The sequence below is a fragment of the Nelumbo lutea genome, chromosome 7, assembly GCF_056320005.1.
Source record: "Nelumbo lutea isolate HS-2025 chromosome 7, American lotus-T2T, whole genome shotgun sequence".
NCBI lineage: Eukaryota > Viridiplantae > Streptophyta > Magnoliopsida > Proteales > Nelumbonaceae > Nelumbo > Nelumbo lutea.
Genome location: NC_142690.1, coordinates 56,005,508 through 56,027,998, shown reverse-complemented (window position 1 = coordinate 56,027,998; position 22,491 = coordinate 56,005,508). Strand labels below are relative to the sequence as shown.

Genomic DNA, 22,491 nt, shown 5'->3' with positions numbered 1-22,491 from the left:
GTATGACATTTGCTCTGGTAATTCTGTAAGATTTTGGGAACACATCTGGGTGGCTAACTAGCCTTTGAAAAAGTAGTTTCCTTCTTTGTTTTCTCTCTCAAGGTTTCAAAATGAGCTTGTTGCTACTTTCCTAATCGATTCTACTTCTGACCATGTCCAAAACTTGGGCTTCCGAAGGCCTCTTAGAAACTTTGAATTGGATTCCATATATAATTTGATTAAGATTTTGGAGGAGGTAGTTGTTGATCCGGCTAGATTGGACAATAGGATTTGGGCTCCTACTCCTTCGGGTATTTTTTCATGCTCTTCTTTCTTCAAGGAATTAACCCATTCCCTTTCGGCCCTTGATCCTCCTTTCCCAGCTCTGGAAGTTTGGGGTAGACAATTCCTCCTAGAGTAGGTGCTTTATGCTGGGAAGCTATCCTAAGAAAGTGTAACACTTGTGACTTACTTCAAAAGAAAAGGCCAAGATGGTGTTTATCCCATTGGTGTATCTTATGTAAGAGGAATGGTGAGGGCTGTTATCACTTATTTGTTTCCCGTCCTTTTGTTTCAGAAATCTGGTGTTGGTTTTTCTCTCTTTTTGGTTGCAGGTGGCCCACTCCCCCAAGTGTACTAAGCTTGTTTAACTCTGTTCCAATGAGGGGTTTAAAAAAGAGAGGTAAGATCTTGTGGAGATGTGTAAGAGCAGCTGTATGTTGGTCAGTGTCGGAGGAAAGAAATCAACGAACTTTCCAGGAAAAAGAAAGGAACAAAGAAGCCATCACTGATTTAATCTACATTAGGGTGGTTCATTAGGTCAAGTCTGGAGCTTTTTGAAGGTTTCTCAACAGGAGATATCATTAGAAATTGGAAAGAAGTTGCCTGGTCTGCTCAGCTGTTTAATGCTCCTGTTCCAACTTGGTCTCCTCCAACTATGGGGTTCACTAAATTGAATTTTGATGGCAGCAGCGAAGGGAACCCAGGCCCTTCAGGTATTGGAGGAGTGTTCAGGGATGAAGAAGGTCGAATTATGGCTATGTTTTCAGGGCCTATAGGTTGGGGGGATTCTCTGAGAGCTGAAATTTCAGCAGTATTAGAAGGAGTTAAAAGAGCCAAACAGCTGAATATTAGGAAGCTGCTGGTGGAGGGTGATTCTAAACTGGCTATTAACTGGCTGCAGAAGGAAGAGGCTAGTTTATGGAAGTTCTCGAATGAAAAAAAGAAAATTTACCAGCTCACTCAAGACATGCAAATTCAGTTTCAATGGTCCAAGAGGAGCGCCAATTCTTTTGCAGATTATCTTGCTAAACAAGGGATGGGAAGAACTAGTTTCTTTTGGGCTGTATTGTAATGTGATGCTTTTAGGGTGGGATAAGAGATTTTACCCCCCTTCTTGTTGTATCTTTTCCATATCCCTTTAATTAATAAAAGTTTCTGTTATTGATCGAAAAAAAAAAAACGTGGAGTATCTTGCTTGTCACAAGTTGAAAGCACTCAAACTCGATGACTCGCTCCATGAGTATGTCAAAGAGTTTTCAGCTCTTACACTGGAGGTCACCAACATGTCAGACAGACTTATTGTTCAACTTCATGGACGGGCTAAAGCCTTGGGCCAAGTTAGAGCTCCAGCAACGAAATGTTCAAATCCTCACCTCAGCCATGGCCATGGCCAAACAACTTGGTGAAATGAGTGTCAAATGATGAAGGAGGCAAGCCACCTAGCCCACCTTCCATATTCATCTTATCTATGTGATTCTTTTTACTCCAGAAAATTGTGCGTGAAACCAAAAGAACTTTTATTTTTGTTGTTTAATAGTAAATAACATGATTTATGATGCTTTGATAAACATATCATAAAGGATTTTTTCGTGAGTTCTTGCAAACTTGTCATTACTCAGTTTTAGTCAATAGAGTTGCAAAGGATTTTTTTTCCCCTACAATCAAAAGAATTAAGCAAGGGAACCCACTTTCAACCCTTCTCTTTACCCTTATAGTGGATGCGCTTAGTAGGTTAATTATCTAAAAATGATAGCTCACAACTCATAAGAGGGTGGGGAGGGAGAGAGTGGTAGTCATGCACCTCTAGTTTGTTGATGACATCATAATCTTTTGTGGGGATGTGGATATTCTTCAAATGAGAAATCTGAGGGCGGTGGTAGAACTCTTTGAGAAGATGTCCAACCTTAAAATAAGATAAACGCTAAAATCTCCATGGCCAAAATAAATGTATACGAGGGTGATTTAGATGCCCTAGGTTGTTCTATCATCCAATGGTCTATGAGTTACTTCGGTCTTCCTTTAGGAGGAGTAGGACTAGGTATGGTCCTAACCTTTGGCATTTTTTTGACACAAAGTAGCTACATTGAGACTCGAACCTGCATTCTGATACTTGCCAGCCCAAGATTTTACAACTACACCAAGTAATAGCCCCTATACTAAGAGATAAAAATGGCACCTAGAAAATGCCAGGCAATGATATTTTTTTTAAACCATGCACTAAGAAGCACAGAAGGTTATAAATATTATCACCAAATCATTGTCCCAGAGTGGAGTTATATTATTATCATATGATATGACTTCTGAGGTAGTGCCCTCACCAGCATTTTCAACAATTACTTTTGGAAAAGTTTTCTAGTTAACCAATCAGTAATGGCAGTAACTGCTAAACTTGTGTCATGCAATAGCAACCACTAGACACCCTCCCTAACTCCCAAGGCAATGCAAGCGAATTTGGAGATAAGAAAGTCTACCAGAATTAAGTAACAATATGACCAGGAAGCATTGCAAAGTCATCGTTCTTTGGTTTTTCTTATCACCCAATCCAACTAAATCTTGCCCCAACTATATGATCAGCTACATGAATCCTAATTGCTCAACATAACCTACAAGAATGTTTTTCCTCCTTTCTCTTTCTGAAAATTTTAAAAAAGAAAAAGAATCAATTACATACCTTATCATTTTCTCAACCTGCTTTGCAACACTATACTCCAAATCTGCTTCTTTTTGTTTTGTCCGTCCAGATTTTGCCATTTTCTTTGATTCTAATATCCGTGGTAGAACATATAATTGATAGTCTTCGTGCAAAAGTATATACTGCATTTCAAGGTTACATAATGATCAACTGACATGATTAGGAAATAAGAGAAAAACATAAAATTGAAGAAAAGTTCATAAGGATTATTGGGAGGATGATTGGATGGGGGTGGATGGCTTTGGGAGGTGTGCCCAAGGTTGTACAATCTAAGTGAAAAGAATACAACAATTTCTTAATGCTTTCAAGTTAGACAGGGAGTGGTGGTGCAGTGCCCTAAATTTAGAAAGGTTTGACTTTTCTCCTTATTTGGGTGCAGGTGGGAAACGCCATCAGAAATAAACTAGTTGTTCAACCCATCTAGTTTCTCTTGGCCCCAAAAAAGAGGAAAAAGTATGTGGAGGTGTGCAAGAGCAGCTTTGATTTGGACAATTTGGGAAGAAAGGAATAATAGAATATTCCACGAGAAAGAAAGGAACAACCAGGCCTTGAAGGATTGCATCACGAATAGAGCAATACACTGGTTAAAGTGTATGGAACTGTTTCAACCTTTCTCCTTTAATGATTTATGGAGGAATTGGACAGCAGTAGCAAGCTGCTCATCCTTAACGGATAGGACTTTCACAAACTGGGCCACCCCTCCACAAGGTTTTTTGAAACTGAACTTTGATGGGAACAGCCAGGGCAACCCAGGGCCCTCTGGTTTGGGAGTTCTGAGAAATGAGAATGGAAAGGTCATTCTTCTCTACACTGGCCCTTTGGGAGTTGGGAATTCTGTTAGAGCAGAATTGTTAGCTGTCATACAAGGAGTTCTTCTTGCAAAAGATTTGGGAGTGGAGCAATTGCTGATTGAAGGGGATTCTAAGATAGTAGTGGGGTGGGTAAATAGTTCAGAGGAGGTCATTTGGATCTACAAGAACAAGCTCAAGAGATTTAAATGGCTGACAAGAAATATAAATGTTATAGTACAGTGGGTGGGGAGATAAGTGAATGCCCTTGCGGATACTTTGGCAAAACAAGGGACAGTTAAGGATACAGGGTTTTGGGCTAAATTGTAATCTTATAGTAGCAAGCATGTGTTCTTTGTTTTAGTTTTTTTGGGTTCATTTTTGTGGATTCCATGTCTTGGAGAGGCGGCAACTCGCACCTCCCCAAGGGTCTGTAATCTCCTCTTGATTCCAAGGAAATGTGATTTATTATTTATCAAAATAAATTAGAAGACCCTTATTGGATTGGTAGTTCAACTGTTCAAGAAATACAAGATGGTGGAAGGAGTGTAAGAATGGGAGATTTTAGGTGAAGTCATTTTGTAAAGATTTGGCTAGGAATCAGGTTTAAAGAATTGCTGTCACGGGTGTTTGGGGAAACCCTATTCCTCCAAGGGTGGAAGATTTTGCTTGGTTGGTATCCATGAATAGATTCTGACGCAAGACAATTTAAGAAGGAAAGATTTTCAAATGGTTAGTGGTGCATGTTTTTTTTATTGAAGGCCAGTAGGTGCATGTTTTGTGAATCAGTGGGGATTTTTTTATCAATAACAGAAGCAAATTCATTAATAAAGAACAATTAAGGACATACGAGAAGAAGGGGAGGGATAAACTCTATTAGCCCTCCCCAAAAATTTCAAATTACAACATAACCCAAAACAAATTGTTCCTTCCCACCCCTTGTTTAGCAAGTGTGTCAGCAAAAGCATTGGTTTCCTTCTGACCCAATAAAATATCACCTCCACCCTGTAATAACCTCATAACCATAGTTGTCAACGTTACGCCTAGGTGACAAGGCATCCTTGGAGGCTCGCCTCGCCCAGTCGCCTAGCAGTTTTGTATATTGTCTTCTAAAATACTTTTATATTGTTACTTTTTGGAGATTATAATTATAAAATAGACATTATTAAACAAAAATATTCATTTTTTGTGTTTATAAACTAATTTCCTTTTATTATTTTCTTATTTGTTAGGGTTTAATCAACAAAAACATTGCTAACTGCTATATTGAACCCTCAAAAATTACAGAATTTGAACCAATAAGTAAGGGAAAAACTTAAAGTTTTGTCTAATCAGCACATTTCTTCCTCCACATCTTCTTCTTCTTCTTCTTCTTCTTCTTCTTCTTCTTCTTCTTCTTCTTTTCCATTAACAAAAATAGGGGTTCAGTCCCCATATTTTTTGAACTTTATTTTCTTTCCTTCTTTTTCTTCTCATAAATATGTTGATTTTCTAGACATAAACATGAAGTTTATAATTTTCTTATGAAAATTATGGATAGTTATTAAGGAAAGATGGTTAGGGAACTTAGGGAACTACCTAGGATATGTATTTTCCTTTCCTCATAGATGTAGCATCACCATCCAGCCTCCTCGTCCTTTAAAAGCCAATTTATTACAAGCTTTGATTTTCCTTTAATTGAGAACTTTTGGATATTCAACTCCTTAGCCTTTTGAATTCCTTCCAAAACAGCTAGGATTTCAGCCCTCAATGAATCACCTACTCCAATTGGGCCTGATAGAATGCAAAGACTTTTCCTTCCTCATTTCTAAAGACTCCTACAATGCCATACGGATCCAGATTACCTTCATTGTGGCCATCAAAATTGAGCTTAATAAATCCTCCAGAAGGTGGAGACCAAAATGGCCTAACAGCCTCCTTTAAAGGAGAAGAATCAGCTACCTCCCTCCATTTCCTCATCAATTCACCCCCAGGAATGTCCTTAATAAGATCCAAATACTTCATCCAATGGACCACTCTAATGGTGATGACTTCAACAATAACATCTCTGTTTCTATCTTTATCAAGAAACATTTTCCAGCTCCTCTCTTCCCAAATTGTCCAACAAACTGCTGCCCTTGTGCACCTCTATAACATCTTTCCCCTTTTCTTTGGCCAACTTACAAAAATAGGAGCAAATAGACTTTGTACATTAGGTGGAGGGTTCCAACTGCACCCAAACAAAGAGAGAAACCACTCCCAAATTGAAGAAGAAAAATGGTAGGAAATTAATAAGTGATAGCAATTCTCACCATTGACCTGGCATAGAGAACACCATTGGGGGAAAACACCAATTAGGTCTTTTTGTCTGCAATAAGTCATTGGTATTAATTCTTTTCAAATACACTTCCCAACAAAAACCACCGACCCTAGACAGAATAGGTTAAATCCAAACCTCCCTTTACTGGAAATGCCAATCCAGGACTATCACTCAGCTGAATAAGGGATGAGAAAAAAGGAGGCACATGTGAAGGAACCAGAGCATGAGGGAGTCCAAATCCTCTTATCCCTTTTTGCAGCATCTGTTTGGGCTCTGGTGAGACGATCGGACACCTATTAATTTCTTGTCCGTTTGTGTGCTTTATTTGGGCCTGGTTCTCTTCCATCTTAGGTTCAGGTGGACACCCCCACCCCCCCCCCCCAGATGTGGCAAACCTTTTTAACCCAAGCTTTTTCAGGCAACCGAAGAGACATGGAAGATTAATGTGAAGAAACACAAGAGTGGAGAAATCCAAGGAGGCAGTTGTAGAAAGGATAATCATTACGACTATTCAATGGTTGAAAACTTTGGATTTTTTTAAAGACTTCTCAACTGAAGACATTTACAGGAATTGGGAAGTGGTGGCATCTACAACTTCCATAAAACCTATTGTGCAGGAATTGTGGTCCCCACCAACACAACAAATAGTAAAATTGAACTTCGACGGAAATTATAGATGTAACCCGGGCCCTTCAGGTATAGGAGTATTCAGAGATGAAAATGGAAGAATTGTGGCTATGTTTTTAGGACCAATAGGAGTGGGGGACTCATTGAGAGTGGAGGTGATGGCCTTGCTTCAAGGTGTAAGATATGCCAAACAATTGGGGTTACACCAAATTGAGATAGAGGGAGACTCTAAATTGTTGATTGAGTGGCTGCGATCTAGAAATTGGGAGCCTGGATTTATAGAAAGCCCGTAAGGGAAATCCTCACCACAACAAGGGAGATTGGTGCATGCTTCAAATGGACAAGGAGATCAGCTAAAGGTTTAGCTGACACGTTGGCTAAACAAGGGACTGTGAGGGAGAGAATGTTCCATGCAGTTATGTAAGAAAGATTACCGAGGCTCAACACCTGTTTAGGGGTTGACAGCTGTACTTAACTCTGGAAAGTTATTATTAAATTGTATTAATGAAGTTACCCTTTCCAATAAAAAAAGTATGCTCATAACACCGACAATTTCACACTCATGCAGCCCTCTTTTGAACCCCAAATCCCAGTCAAAACCAATTCTTGAATTAGATGGGACCATGAAATAGGAAAGAGACTCCTCCCTACGGCCGGAGATGGCATAAAGAGAAGAGAATTGTGCTTTTAATGATAAGTTGTCCACCCAAACATGATCCTAAATTTCGACAAGAGTTCCAGAACCAGAGTTATATCTGATGTATGGTAAGATTAAAGGTAGGATATCACGAATGGACTTCCAAGGAGAAACACTTGAAGCCCTAGCCAAGACGCTAGTATCCCATCCATCAGCTACAAGCCTATGAATGCTAACGATCACCTTTTGCCCACAACTTATTTCTATCAATTGTTTCTACACACTACTTCCCAATTTACTATATGATCCTTCTTCTCCTCCCTTGTCTCCCATAAAAAGTCCCTCATCAACTCCTCTAGTCTTCTACTTAGCCCATCTGGAATCCTAAAGATTGACAAAAATAAATAGGCAAGTTGGCTAGTGTAAATTTAATTAGGGTGATCCTTCCTCGTAGGGACAAATAACTACTCTTCCATGATGCCATTTGGACCTTGCCTACCTCCTTATTTTTCTTAAATACACTTCCAAGCCATTTGGATCTTGTATTTTACAATCTGATTTTTCCACAAACTTAGCAACTGAATCACTCGACCAAGACCCATCTTCTCTTACCTCAAAATCTACCCCAGATTTTGTAACAGATCTATCAGATTCATTCCAAAAATCTCCCTCTTCAAAATAGCTGCCCTTCTCCAATTCCTTTCTCTTAAAATCCTCAAAAAACATCTCAATCATCTCCCATATTCTTCTTCCCCTATCTTCCTCTTCTAATTCTCTCTCAACATATAAACCACCTTCTTCTTCCCTACTTTCAGCCTGTGGCTTAGAGGCTACCTTGGAACCTGGAACAACAATTATAGGCACGGAGCAGGACATATTTAAAACTGTATTGACAAGATTACCTAGATCCTGGTGAGGTGAAGACACAATCACACTAAATGGATTTTTTATCTTTTCCTATTCAGGAATTTGGGGCTCACCAATCACCCTATTTGGAGTTTCTACTAGGAAATCTTTCGTCAGTGATTTAATTCTTTGTTTACTACCACTACTCGCCTATCCCTCCCTCGACCCTTTGTTCTATCTCTAGTGATCCTCAACTAATCCCTTACAAACACCCTACCTAAAACAAAGACTTTGGTTCTAGTACCCTTTTGATTAGGCTTCAGATTCCTACCTCGATATCTTCTTACTACTCCATTATGTTGGCACCCCTGCTTTCCGCTGCTAGAACCAAAGATGAGATCACCTTAAGTTGTCTTCAATTGTGAATAGGATATCTATGCTTACCAAATCCTCAACTTTCTCTAGCAAATCTTTCCCATCCCTTCATTGCCACCAAATGAATCAACTTATGGTTCTAAGTCATCATCTTCATCCTCCATCATCAGCATCCTCCAACCTACACCTTGAACACCTAGGGTTGGGCAATCATTCACCGACTAGACAGAACTCACTTCCAATGCTTCTGGTCTAGGATCCATTGCATACCAATCTTTGAGACGCTAATCAGTTTTGACTTGTCATTAGTGTCAAGTTGAAATGACAATAGACCAATATTATGGTCCTCAGTCGAGTTCCGCTTAACCATCTTCATGTGATTACAAGCAATCGACATTTGCTCTAAATTGGATGGATTTTTGTTTACGACAGACTGGGAGGAACATTGGGGAGCAGTAACCTCTAGGCCTTGCTAGGGTAGCCTCGAATCATTGGCCTATCACTTTCGCTAAGGAGGAGTTGGGTAGTAGAGGACCAGCCCCTTTCAGGTTTGAGAATATGTGGTTGTCACCCTGGGTTTGTTGAGATGGTTAAGAATTGGTGGAATGAGAGTCATCCAAGGGCTAACTGGGAGGGTATGAAATTTCACTAGAAGTTGAAGGATTTAAAAGGAAAGATTAAAGAATGGAAATCCATCAATTTAGCGGGATTGAAGGGAGAAAATAGGAGGTAATTAGTCAAATTGAGGAATAGATGCAAAGGAAGGTGGAGGAACCTTTGAGAGGGACAAGCAGGATAAGTAGGCCCTTAGGAAGCATATAGACTTATAATATAGAGAAGAAATCAGCTAGAGGCAAAAATCTAGGCACAGATGGGTGAAAGAGGGGGATAGGAATAATAAATTCTTTCACACTATGGCTAATGATAGAAGGAAAAACATTGTCTCTTTACAGGTAGAGATTGCAGGGGCTTTTATGGAACACTTTAACTATATTTACAGATACCCATAAATGAGAGAATTTAGATAGAGGGTTTGCACTGACCCAGATTATCTAAGGACCTTAAGATTTGGCTTGCAAGGAAGTTTGAGGTGGAGAGGAAATAAGGGAAGCAATATTCTCAATGGATAGATCCAATGCGCCAAGACCAAATGGGTTTACAATTGAATTTTATCAGAATTGTTGGGATATATTGAAGCAGGACATCCAAAAAGTGTTCAATGAATTCTTTGGAGGGTGGTGATAAATACGGGGATAAACTCAACTTTTATTGCTTTGATTTTAGAGAAAAGTGGAGAAAATCATCCAAGAGAGTTCAGACCTATCAATTTGATGAATATACAAAATTATTGCTAAGGTCCTATCTAGGAGAATTAGAGTGGCGCTTCCAACTTTAATTTAATAGAATCAAGGTGCATTTATGGGAAATAGACAGATTACTGATCAAATATTAATTGCAAATGAGAGTGTGGAGGATTTAAATAGAGCTAGGAAGAAGGGTGTTGTATGTAAACTGGACTTGGAGAAAGCTTATGATATGGTGGATTTGTCTTTTTTAATACAAGTGATGGAATGTTTTGGCTTTGGGGAGAAATGTAAATCGATTCTGAGGTGTATTGAGGCATGCCATTATACAATTTTGATGAATGGAGCAATAGTAGATCACTTTGAAGTAGTCAGAAGGATTAGGCAAGGGGACCCCCTTTCTCCATTCCTTTTCACTCTAATTGTAGAAGTGTTGGGTAGGCTAATAGAGAAGACAGATTTTAGAAACTTGGCGAGGGTTTGGAGGGTTGGAAGGGATGGGGCACCAGTCACTCATCTATAGTTTGGAGAAGATACACTTCTTTTTTGTGAAGGTGATGATGTTAGGTGGGTTAGAAACTTGAAGTGGTTCAAGTATTTGATAAAATGTCAAATCTGAAGGTTAGTTTTGACAAGAGTTGTATAGTGGGAATTAATATGGATGAGGGGGAGATGACAAAAAGGACTCAAATTATGGGATGTGTGGTGTCGCAATGCCTCCAAATTATTTGGGGATGCCTTTAGGGGAAAATCCAAGAAATAACAATAGTTGATAGGTTCACTAAAAAGTTAGTCTCTGGGAAGAAAATTTATTTATCCTTGGGTGGAAGAATCACATTAATAAAGTCCACACTATCCAACCTACCAGTATATTTCTTATCTGTCTTTAGGATCCCAGAGAGAGTGAGTAGAACTTTGGAAAAACTTATGAGTGATTTTTGTGGGAACCAAGGGTGGAGAGAAGAGATCATATAGTTAGGAATAGTCTCTAACAATAGAGTTGAGGAAGGATTGGGCATCGGAAATATTCAAAAGATAAATGAGGTTTTGTTGGAGAAATAGTTATGGAGACTAGCAGGGGATAGGGATAAGTTGCGGGCTTAGGTGATCTTGAGTATTCATGAACAAGCGAATGATTGCTAGGATGTTGGGATTTTTGCAAGGGCTACAAGAGCATCGCCATGGAGATCCATTCACGCCATTCTTCCTTCCTTTTTGTCATTTATCAGGTATGATCTTTGCTCTGGGAACCTGGTGAAGTTTTGGGAACAACTTTGGGTGGGAGAATTGCCTTTGAAAGAACAATTTCCTTTCTGGCCCCTTTTGAGTTGTAGAGAAGATGGGCCGAATGGCCCATAGGTTGCTAATTCTTTCTTGTTATTTATGTTTCTTTTCTGTAATGGGCCTTATTCTGGGTCCATCCTATCAATATTAAGTTCTATGTAAATTCTTGCCCAACTAAGGGCCTCCTTGTAATTATTCAAAATTTTCTAATAAAACAGTGTTAGGGAGCTGAGAGAGGTAGAGTTAGAAAATCCTCTTCTTGGACCCTCATTGCCAAACCCTCAATTCTCTTCTCTTCAGTTTTCTTCATGGTATCAAAGCATACCTGAACTTCAGTATCCTAGGGCTAGAAGCTTGACTCGTGTTGCCTGATTCTTTGAGCTCATTGGAAGTGCCCAAGACTTGAATCTCTTGGAGAAGTGGTTCGGTGGCCAGGAAGAATCAGAGAAAAGAAAAAGGGGAAGAGGAACAGTTCGGTTCTGTTGTACTCAGATTTCTGGGTTCAGTTTTCTTCTGGTTCGAAACTGTAAGTTGTACTCAGATTTATGGTTCAAAACTGCAAGTTGTACTCAGATTTTTGTGTTCAGTTTTCTTTCGATTGTTCTATATTGCTTTCGACCGTGTTTGGACTGTTGAACTGTCCGAAAGCTTTGGTTGTTCTGTACTACCTTCGGCTGCCATTGAATTTGGTTTAACCCAGAAATTTCTGGGCTGTTTTTCACTCCTTATTGGACTGTCAAACAGCCGAAACATCCCTGTAACAAGGCTGTGGATTGTTGCTTATATCTGGCTGTTTTGGGGGCGCTGTACGAACTGTTCTTGACGCTTTTCTTCTCTTGACAGTGGGGTTGTCTCTATTGCCCACACTGTGTTTGAAAAGGGTACTTTGGTTGAGTATCTAGAAGTTTCTGTTTTACTTCTTGAAGGCTGAACTCAGTGTATTGCCTTCTTGTGGTCGGCTGAACTCTGTTCTTGCTTGTCCTTATTCAGTATACTTGTAGAAGTCATCTGAAATCATATTTGGAGTGTTTACATGCTGAACTCAGTGTATTGCCTTCTTGTGGTCGGCTGAACTCTTTTCTTGCTTGTCCTTATTCAGTATACTTGTAGAAGTCATCTGAAATCATATTTGGAGTGTTTACATGATGTACACCTCAGAGTTTCAAAACAAAAGTAGTGCTGAATATGGACTGGTTCAGGGGACTCCAAGTGACTCCTTATTGACTGTGACCATAGTTAAACTAGATAGAACTAATTATCAGGCATGGTCACAATCAGTAAAGATTCATGTATGTAGTAGAGGAAAGTGGGGGTTCATTTCCGGGAGTAAGAAGGCTCCCCCAGAAGATGATCCATCCTACGAGAAGTGGATGCAAGAAAATTACACTGTCATTGGGTGGCTTGTGAACTCAATGCAGCCACAAATCAGTCAACACTACCTATGGATGAATTCCGCAAAGGAAATTTGGGACAGTGTTGCAGAAACCTATTCCCAAAACTCAATGTGGCCCGGGCATATAAATTGAGAAGTGATGTAAAGAATTTAAGGCAATGAGAGAAACCTCTTGCTGTATATTTCTCAACCCTTAAGTCCCTATGGCAAGATATTGACCTAATAGAAGCTGTAACTTGGGACACCACCAATGATGCAAAGACCTACAGAAAATTGGTTGAAAGGAACAGGGTTTTTGAGTTCTTAACTAGACTAAACCCGGAATATGATATCACAAAACAGAATATTCTTTCCAAGGAGTGTGTCTCTTTGTCACAAGTTTATGCATTGGTGAGTAGTGAAGAGAGCAGAAGGGTTGTTCAGGTTCAAGGGGCTGATATTAATGATCACTTTGCCAATATGGGGATCAAACCTAAGGGTAATGCTGGAACTTCTAGTGGCGCAGGAAAGAAAGAAGTTATATGTGAATACTGCAAAAAGCCGAAGCACACCAAAGACAAGTGTTGGAAGTTACATCCTAATCTTGTTCCCATTCGGTTTCAGAAAAAACATGATAGTAAAAGATCAAGAAATGCAAATGTAGCTGTCGGGCCAGATAGTGAAGAGATGTCTACTTCTGCATAGTTGGCAGCCATGAGAGCAAAATATGAAAAGTTTGGGAAGATGATCAGTCAGCTGAGTGATGTGACCTCTCCTTCCAACCCTTCAGGAAATTCTACTACTTCAGCATTTGCTCAATCAGGTATAAGGGCTTCTGTCAATCATGCTACCTCTTCAGGTAATCTCAAGATTCCTTGGATTATTGACTCAGGTGTTTCTGACCATATGACCAATCTGTCTACCTTGTTTGTTTCATATGACTTACTTCCTGGACATGATAAAATCACTTTAGTTGATGGTTCACTTGCCCCTATCTCTGGTAAAGGAACCATCAAGGCTACGAATTCCTTGTACCTACCTTCTGCCCTTCATGTACCTAAACTAAATACAAATCAGTTGTTTGTGAAGAGTTTAACCAAGTCACTTAACTGTTGTGTAACTTTTTTTTCCTTCCTACTATGATTTTCAGGATCTGGAGTCTCAGAAGGTGATTGGGAGTGGCCATGAGGCGAACGGAATATACCTGCTTAATACTCCGGAACAATGCACTGATCATCTTGGGAATGTTGCTCTTGGATCTATCTCTTCAGAGTCTGTTAGTCGGATTATGTTGTGTCAATATCGTTTTGGTCATCTGTCTTTTTCTGCCTTGAGTCATCTATTCCCTGAACTGTTTAAGGGAATTAGTCTGTCCAGTCTACATTGTGAGTCTTGTGAATTGTCAAAGCATTGTAGAAGCAATTATCCTTTGGGCAATAAAAGATCTTATGTTCCTTTTAATATTGTGCATTCTAATGTGTGGGGACCTTACCACTTACCCTCCATGGGTGGCTACAAATATTTTATCCTGTTTATTAATGACTTTTCATGGGTCACTTGGATATTCCTGATGAAATTCCGTGATGAAGTTCTAAGACTTGTAAAACAATTCCATGAATTTGTTCTAACCCAATTTGATACCAAGATTAAGATCTTCAGATCGGACAATTCAAAAGAATACTTCGAGAAAAACCTATCCTGCTATCTTTCTGACATGGGGGTTATTCATCAAAGCTCATGTGCTAGGACCCCAGAACAGAATGGGGTTGCTGAAGGAAAAACAGGCATATTGTTGAAGTTGCAAGAAGTATCTTATTTGCCTCACATGTTCCTACCAGGTTTTGGGGTGATGTTGTACTTACTGCTACCTACCTTATAAACCGCATGCCATCCAGGGTTTTGGGGTTTAAGTCTCCCTTCACTCTTCTTCATCCGGACAAGGATCTTTTTCCTATTCCTATTCGTGTCTTTGGCTGCACCTGTTATGTACATGTTCCAAGTGTCCAAAGGCATAAATTTGAACCCAAAGCACAAAAGTGTATCTTCCTTGGTTATTCCCCCACACAGAAGGGTTATTGTTGTTTTGATCCAAAGTCTGGCAATCGGTATGTCTCAATGGATGTCACCTTTGATGAGCTTTCCCCCTTTTATGGTTCATCTCCAGACCACAGGGGGAGAATTTGACACAGGTGTTTGCTCTTCCACTTTCTGTCCCTGTTGAGTCTCTTGATGTGTCTACCTCTCCTTCAAATGAATCAAGGGTGGATCAGTCGCTCCATTCTCCTTGTCCCAGTTCTCTACCCCCTCGTCCTATCCTCAATCCCAAGGTGTATCACAGGCAAAGATCCAGAAATGTGCAGGTAGTTTCTCCTACAACACATGAGCCTCATACACTTCCAGTCACAGAAGAGACAACAGATATTGTTTTAGCACCTTTGGATTCATCCTTTCCTGACCTTGATATTCCCATTGCTGTAAGAAAAGGAAAACGGAAGTGCATTGCACACTGCATTTCCAAGCACCTTTCTTACAGTTTGCTTTCACCTTCATACTTTGCCTATCTCTCTTCTGTTGCTTCTCATCCTATTCCCAAGTCTGTGTCAGAAGCACTTAAGATTTCAAAATGGAGGGATGCTATGAGATCTGAAATCGATGCCCTACACAAGAATGACACATGGGAAGTGGTGGATTTGCCTAAAGGGAAGGATCCCGTTGGTTTCAAATGGGTCTTTACTATCAAATACAGAGCTGATGGCACCATTGAAAGGTACAAGGTCAGGCTGGTTGCAAAAGGCTATACACAGACATATGGGATTGATTATTTAGTGACTTTTGCACCTATTGCTAGGATGACATCTGTGAGGGTTCTTCTATCTTTATCTGCTCACTTTGACTGGCCCCTTTAACAATTGGATGTGAAGAATGCATTTCTGAATGGTGAGTTACATGAGGAGATTTGCATGTCTCTTCCTCCAGGGATGTATGGAACTGATATGAAAGGGAAGGTATGCAGGCTGAAAAAATCTCTTTATGGACTAAAACAGTCCCCTGGAGCATGGTTTGAGAGATTTAGAACAGCACTTGTTAACTTTGGTTATGTGCAAACACAGTCCGATCATACTCTTTTTGTGAAGAGGAGTGGACCTCTGGCAGTATACCTTGTTGGTTCGGCTGTCTTAATTTGTATGTTTATCTTTGTTGGGTCTTAAGTCATTAGTTATTGGGCCTTAGTTACTAGGCCTAATTTTAGTTAGTGTTTATTTTGACTAGGTGTCCCATCACAAATTAGGGGCATTCTTGTCTATTCATGTAACATTATGTAATGTCCTTATATATAGTAGATTAGGGCTGGCTGAGGATTATTCTGCCGCCCATCTCATATCTTCTTCTTCTTCTCCTCTTCTTCTCTCATTTGACAGCCCTATTTCAACAAACATGGTATCAGAGCACTAATCTTTCGACTAGTTACAGCAGCCGCCTCTTCCTCTACTCGTAGTTAACTCTCTCATCTTTCTTTTTTTTTTGGTTGCTACAAAGAAACCCTAGGGTTGGTCGTAGAACACAGCTAGACATACATCTAGGGTTTCCCTTGGTTGTAGGGCCCAAGGGGAGGTAGACCCAGAGGCTGATGCCCTAATAGACGCAGTACAGCAGACTGTAGCCATTCGGCTAAGATAGATCTATGTAGAACAGATCTAGGCGGAAGGACTAATCTTAGCAGTCCTAGAACTGTTCGTGGGTGAGGTTATAACCTGCAATAGCAGTGCTTACCACTCAGTAGAAGCCAACACAGCAAGTTGCAGGTTGCGGCAGCAGTGATTAGAACACAACAGAAGGTAGAACAACAGAGTATAATCTGTGACAGCAGTGATTAGGGCACAGTGTGCAGTGTAGTACTCGGTGTTTCAGCTCTGCGTCGGGTTCTCAGGACTGAGTTTACAGTGCAGCAAGTTCCGTAAGTGTGAAACAGTTCACTATATATTGCGTTTACTGTTTTGACATTTACGAGTAAGTGAAGATGTCTTCCATATCCGAGGAAGTGTCTTCTAGAGATGAGGGCTTGTGGGAGGTCTCCTAATCTGGAGAATCCAAATCTACACAGTCTACAGATCACAAGTGTGTTGTTGGATGAGTACAACTTCAGGGAATGGTCGGTCTCAGCCTTGCTTTCCATCACATCCCGGGAACTCACTGGTTACTTGGACGAGCAGAAGAAGGAACCAGAAGTGGGGAGTGCTGAATATGCAGCTTGGCGCAAGGAGAATGCTACAGTTATGTCCTGGCTACTTGCCTCAATGACTCTAAGAGTAACTAGGACTGTTCAACATTTCTCCACGGCTGCCAAGATATGGGAAAAAGTTTCTAAAACCTATGGGCAAAAAAGAATAATGCCAGAATTTACAGACTGAATCAAGACATTGCTGCCTTGAGGCAGGGAGATATGAGTATTGCAACATATTTTGCTACACTAGAAGGACTATGGGAAGAGTTAGATCACCACCTTATTATTGATTGGGAGAGTGCCGGAGACAAGGAAAAGCATGACAAACAAATTGAAGAGAGTAGAGCATTTAAGTTTCTGGCTGGCTTAGATCCTATATATGAGAGCATAAGGTCCCAAATTCTGGGAAGGGGTGAAATGCCAGACTTACATCATGTTTACTACCTTGTGAGGAATGAAGAGGTGAGAAGAAAAGAGATGCAGGTTGATACTCAAACGAAACTAGATGAACAGTCTGTGGAGCATTCGGCCCTAATCTCTACAAATCAAAGGGGAAACAGGCACTCTGACAAGACACATCTGAAGTGCACCCACTGTGGAGGGGAAAGGCATGTGAAAGAGACCTGTTGGGTTCTCCATCCGCATCTGAAGCCAGTTGCATTGAGGAAAGATAAGAAGCATCTGAAGGGTCAATCTGCAAGTGTGAATCTGGCTACGGGTCAAAGTGATGATGGTTCAAAACACTCATCTACAGTTACTTCCTCTTCCATGGGACAGACTACTAATTCCCCCCGAATCGGGTCCTTGGGTTTTACTGCCGATGAGGTAGAGGTACTTAGCGGGGCCCTAGCCCATCTAAGGACCAACTCTCTTCCATCCTCTTCCCTTGCCAGATCAGGTATTGTCTCTGCCTTTAGTGCAACTAGTACTATTGATCCTGCCTCTTGGATTATTGATTCTGGTGCAACTGACCACATGACACACATGTCTTCTCTATTTTCTTCCTATCATTTAATGTCTGGTCAAGATAAAATGAGGGCTGCTGATGGTTCTCTATCTACCATCTCTGGGAAAGGAGTGGTTGACCTAAGCAAGGACCTCTCACTCAAATCTGTCTTGCATGTTCCCAATCTTTCTTCAAATCTCTTATCTGTTTCAAAGCTTACCAAAAATTTGAATTGTAGCATAACCTTTTTCCCTACTCATTGTGTCTTTCAAGACAGATTGACAAGGAGAACGATTGGGAGCGGTCATGAGTGTGGAGGTCTCTACTACCTTGATGCAGACATCAGTTCGGCCTTGCAAACATCTGCTACTTGTAGTCAGTCCAATGTGGAGTCAATAGCTAGGTTATATCTGTGGCATGCTAGGCTAGGTCATTTACCTTTTTCATCTTTGGAAGTTTTGTTTCCTGAATTATTCAAAGGTGTTTCAAGTCAAGAGTTAGTTTGTGAAGTCTGTCAACTATCAAAGCAATGTAGAACTGTTTATTCAACTTCGAGTAATGAAATTCGAGCTTCTTTTGACTTAGTCCACTCTGATGTTTGGGGCCCCTCTCCTATTATTTCTGTTGATGGCTTTCGATACTTTATCAGTTTTATTGATCACTATTCTCGATGTACATGGATCTACTTATTAAAAGCACGAGAAGAAGTGTCGCGGGTAACCATGACAATTTGCAAAATGATTGAAACACAATTTGGTATGAAGGTCAAACAATTCAGGTCAGATAATGCTGCAGAATACTTTGAAAGGTCCTTGAATCTGTTTATGGAGGATGTTGGAATGATTCATCAGTCATCTTGTGCTAGTACCCCCCAACAGAATGGGGTTGCTGAGCGCAAGAATAGGCACCTATTGGAGACTGCTCGAGCCTTACTATTTCAGCACAAAGTTCCAAAAACCTATTGGTCTCAAACAATCCTTACTGCATCATATCCGATAAATCGAATGCCATCCAAGGTATTGGGGATGAAAACTCCTTTCTCTGTTCTTTGCCCTCATCTTTATGACTTTTCTCTTCCACCGAGAGTCTTTGGTTGTGTATGCTTTATACATGTCAAGGATGCGAAGAAGACCAAATTGGATCCTAGGGCTACAAAGGGAATCTTTTTGGGGTACTCTCCTACTCATAAGGGATACAAGTGTTATGATCCAGTCACCAAGAAAAAATGTCATAAAGGATGTGGTATTCTTTGAGTCTCAATCCTATTTTCATTCTTCCCAGAATCCTCTTCAGGGGGAGACTAGTGAGATGGAAGAGGATTCTTTTGTTTCCCTATTCTTTGTACCTCTCTCGACCTCAGGCCTTCCATCTTCTCCTCCTGATCCACCTAGTTGTGGTATCCCGGGTGAATCTAGTGAGGCACCCATTGTATCAGCTACTACTAGTGATGTTGCAAATATTACTGAAGACTCCAGCAAGCTGCAAAGAGATATCAGAATCACCTACAACAGAAGGAAGAAGGGTCCTCTAACTCATGACAGCAACCAATTGGACTCGGATCAACCTGTCTCAGAAACTCAAGGTAATCCTATCAGTTCCTCTGACTTGGATCTTCCTATTGCCCTTCATAAGTCTACTCGTTCTTGTACTATCAGACACCCCATTGCTGATTTTGTGTCTTAGTCACATTTGTGTCCTCGCTATTGTTCTTTTGTGTCAGCTCTCTCTTCTGTGCATGTTTCTACCAGGTATTCTGAGGCAATATCTGACCCAAAATGGAAAGAGGCTATGGACGAAGAACTGAAGGCCTTAATGAAAGCAAGGACTTGGGAATTAGTGGATCTACCAGAAGGGAAAGGCACTGTTGGATGCAAGTCGGTGTTCACTGTGAAGCATAGGGAGGACGGGTCCATTGAGAGGTACACGACTAGACTGGTAGCAAAAGGGTTTACTCAAAAAGAAGGAATTGACTACAAAGAAACTTTTGCTCTGGTGGCAAAACTCAACACAATCCAAGTTCAATTATCATTAGCTGCAAATTTATCATGGGAGCTACATCAGTTGGACGTGAAGCTATGTGGGGTCATGAAGAAAGGGGGTTACACTCAAAGTGGGGCAGATCATACCCTATTCATAAGGAAGGGAAATGGCAAACTTACAGCACTTTTGTCTATGTGGATGATATGGTAATTACAGGGGATGATCAGGAAGAGATTAAAAGACTAAAGGAGTTTTTGGTTGCTGAATTTGAGATCAAAGACCTAGGCCAACTGAGATACTTTCTTGGGATTGAAGTTGCAAGGTCCAAAGAGGGCATCTATATATGTCAGCGGAAATACATCCTTGATTTTCTTCAAGAGACAGGCATGATGGGGTGTAGGCCAGCAGATACTCCAATAGAACAAAATCATGGTCTACAGGAGTCAGTAGGAGAGGACTACCTTCATAAGGAAAGATACCAAAAGCTGGTGGGGAAGTTGATTTACCTGTCCCACACTCGCCCTGACATTGCTTATGCTGTACATGTTGTCAATCAGTTCATGCACACTCCTAAAATTCCTCACATGAAAGTTGTGGAAAGGATCCTCAGATATTTGAAGTCTTGCCCGGGGTAAGGGATTCTGTTCAGGAAAAACAGCAAAATTGAAGTTGAAGGATATACTGATGCAGATTGGGCTAGTTCTGTTGGGGACAGGAAGTCTACTTCTGGGTACTGCACCTTTGTTGGAAGAAATTTAGTTACATGGAGGAGTAAAAAACAGAATGTGGTTGCTAGATCTAGTGCAGAGGCCGAATACCGAGCCATGGCTCATGGTGTTGCTGAACTTTTATGGCTTAAGATCCTTCTTGGTGAACTTGGAATAAAGATTGAGTGTCCTCTCAGGTTGTACTGTGACAACAAGGCTGCCATCAACATTGCAAATAACCCAGTGCAACATGATAGAACGAAACATATTGAGATAGACCGTCACTTTGTTAGAGAAAGAATTGTCTCAGGAGAACTCTTCATTCCTTATACTCCCGCCGAGATGCAGATTGCAGATGTTCTGACTAAAGGGCTAGCTACATCCATGCTTAGCTTGAGGGGGAGTATTGGTTCAGCTGTCTTAATTTGTATGTTTATCTTTGTTGGGTCTTAAGTCATTAGTTATTGGGCCTTAGTTATTGGGCCTAATCTTATTTAGTGTTTATTTTGACTAGGTGTCCCATCACTAATCAGGGGCATTCTTGTCTATTCATGTAACATTATGTAATGTCCTTATATATAGTAGATTAGGGCTGGCTGAGGATTATTCTGCCGCCCATCTCATATCTTCTTCTTCTTCTCCTCTTCTTCTCTCATTCGACAGCCCTATTTCAGCAAACATACCTCATTGTGTATGTAGATGATATTGTAGTGACTGGTAATGATGACTCAGGAATTCATGATCTAAAATCTTTTTTACATACAGAGTTCGAGATTAAAGATTTGGGGGAATTGAGATACTTTCTTGGCATAGAAGTGGCTCGATCCAAGGACGGGATTCTTATCTCCCAAAAGAAGTATGTTCTTGACTTACTCTCTGAAACTGGAAAGATGGGTGCTAGACCAGTTGCTACTCCTATTGATATGAGTCATAAACTCTCAGCCTCAGAAGGGACATTGTTAGAAGACAAAGGATCTTTCAGAGACTTCTTGGGAAACTTTTGTACCTATGCATGACTTGGCTAGATATTGCATATGCAGTCAATTGCATTAGCCAATTCATGCATGCTCCCTGAGACACTCATATGGCAGCTGCAGAGAGAATCCTATGTTATTTGAAAGGCTCCCCAGGAAAGGGTATTATGTTTGCCAAGCATGGTCATATGAAACTTGAACCCTACACCGATGATGACTGGGCTGAGAACATTGATGACAAAAGATCTACCTCTGGGTATTGCAGCTTGGTAGCTGGTAATGTTGTTTCTTGGAGAAGCAAGAAACAATCGGTTGTTGCTCGGTCTTCTGCTGAAGCAGAATATAAGGCCATGGCACATGGGGTTTCTGAATTATTATGGCTAAAATCTTTGATGGAAGAACTTGGAGTTAAATATGACAAGCCAATGATGTTGTACTGTGATAATCAGGCTGCCATCAACATTGCTCACAACCCAATGCAACATGATAGAACCAGGCATATTGAAGTTGATCAACACTTCATTAGGGAAAGGGTCTCTTCGGGTGAAGTGTGTCTTCCTTTCATCACATCTGAAGGACAGTTGGCAGATTTTCTCACCAAAGGCATTCCCAAGGCAAAACTTCAGCATGATACCAGCAAGCTTGGCATGATTGACATCTATGCTTAGCTTGAGGGGGAGTGTAGAGAAGATGGGCCGAATGGCCCATAGGTTGCTTATTCTTTTCTTGTTATTTATGTTTCTTTTCTGTAATAGGCCTTATTCTGGGTCCATCCTGTCAATATTAAGTTCTGTGTAAATTCCTGCCCAACTAAGGGCCCCCTTGTAATTATTCAAATATTTCTAATAAAACAGTGTTAGGGGGCTGAGAGAGGTAGAGTTCGAAAATCCTCTTCTCAGACCCTCATTGTCGAACCCTCAATTCTCTTCTCTTTAGTTTTCTTCATGAGTCATACTTTGGGTTTGATTGGGATTTAGGTCTTAGAAGAGGCCTTAGGGATTCAGAAGTTGGTAATGTAATGGACTGGCTCTAGATTCTAAATGGGGTGGTGTTGGATCCCTCAAAGGGGGAAAGTAGAGTTTGGGACTTCCTCCAGTGAATTCTCGTGTACTTCCTTTTTCAAAACCTTGGTGCAATCCTCTAACAGTAATGTCCAAACCTTTCCAAATAGTGGAAG

At 40.6% G+C, this 22,491-nt stretch overlaps 1 protein-coding gene across 1 annotated transcript in view; it reads right to left on the bottom strand.

The window, feature by feature from the left end:
• GRL (transcription activator) overlaps nucleotides 1-22,491 on the bottom strand; it is a 161,540-nt gene that overhangs the window by 103,896 nt on the left and 35,153 nt on the right. Inside the window, exon 11 of the mRNA XM_088954124.1 lies at nucleotides 2,933-3,075. Within this exon, the coding sequence (XP_088810250.1) occupies nucleotides 2,933-3,075 (143 nt within the window). The remainder of the gene's footprint in view (nucleotides 1-2,932; nucleotides 3,076-22,491) is intronic.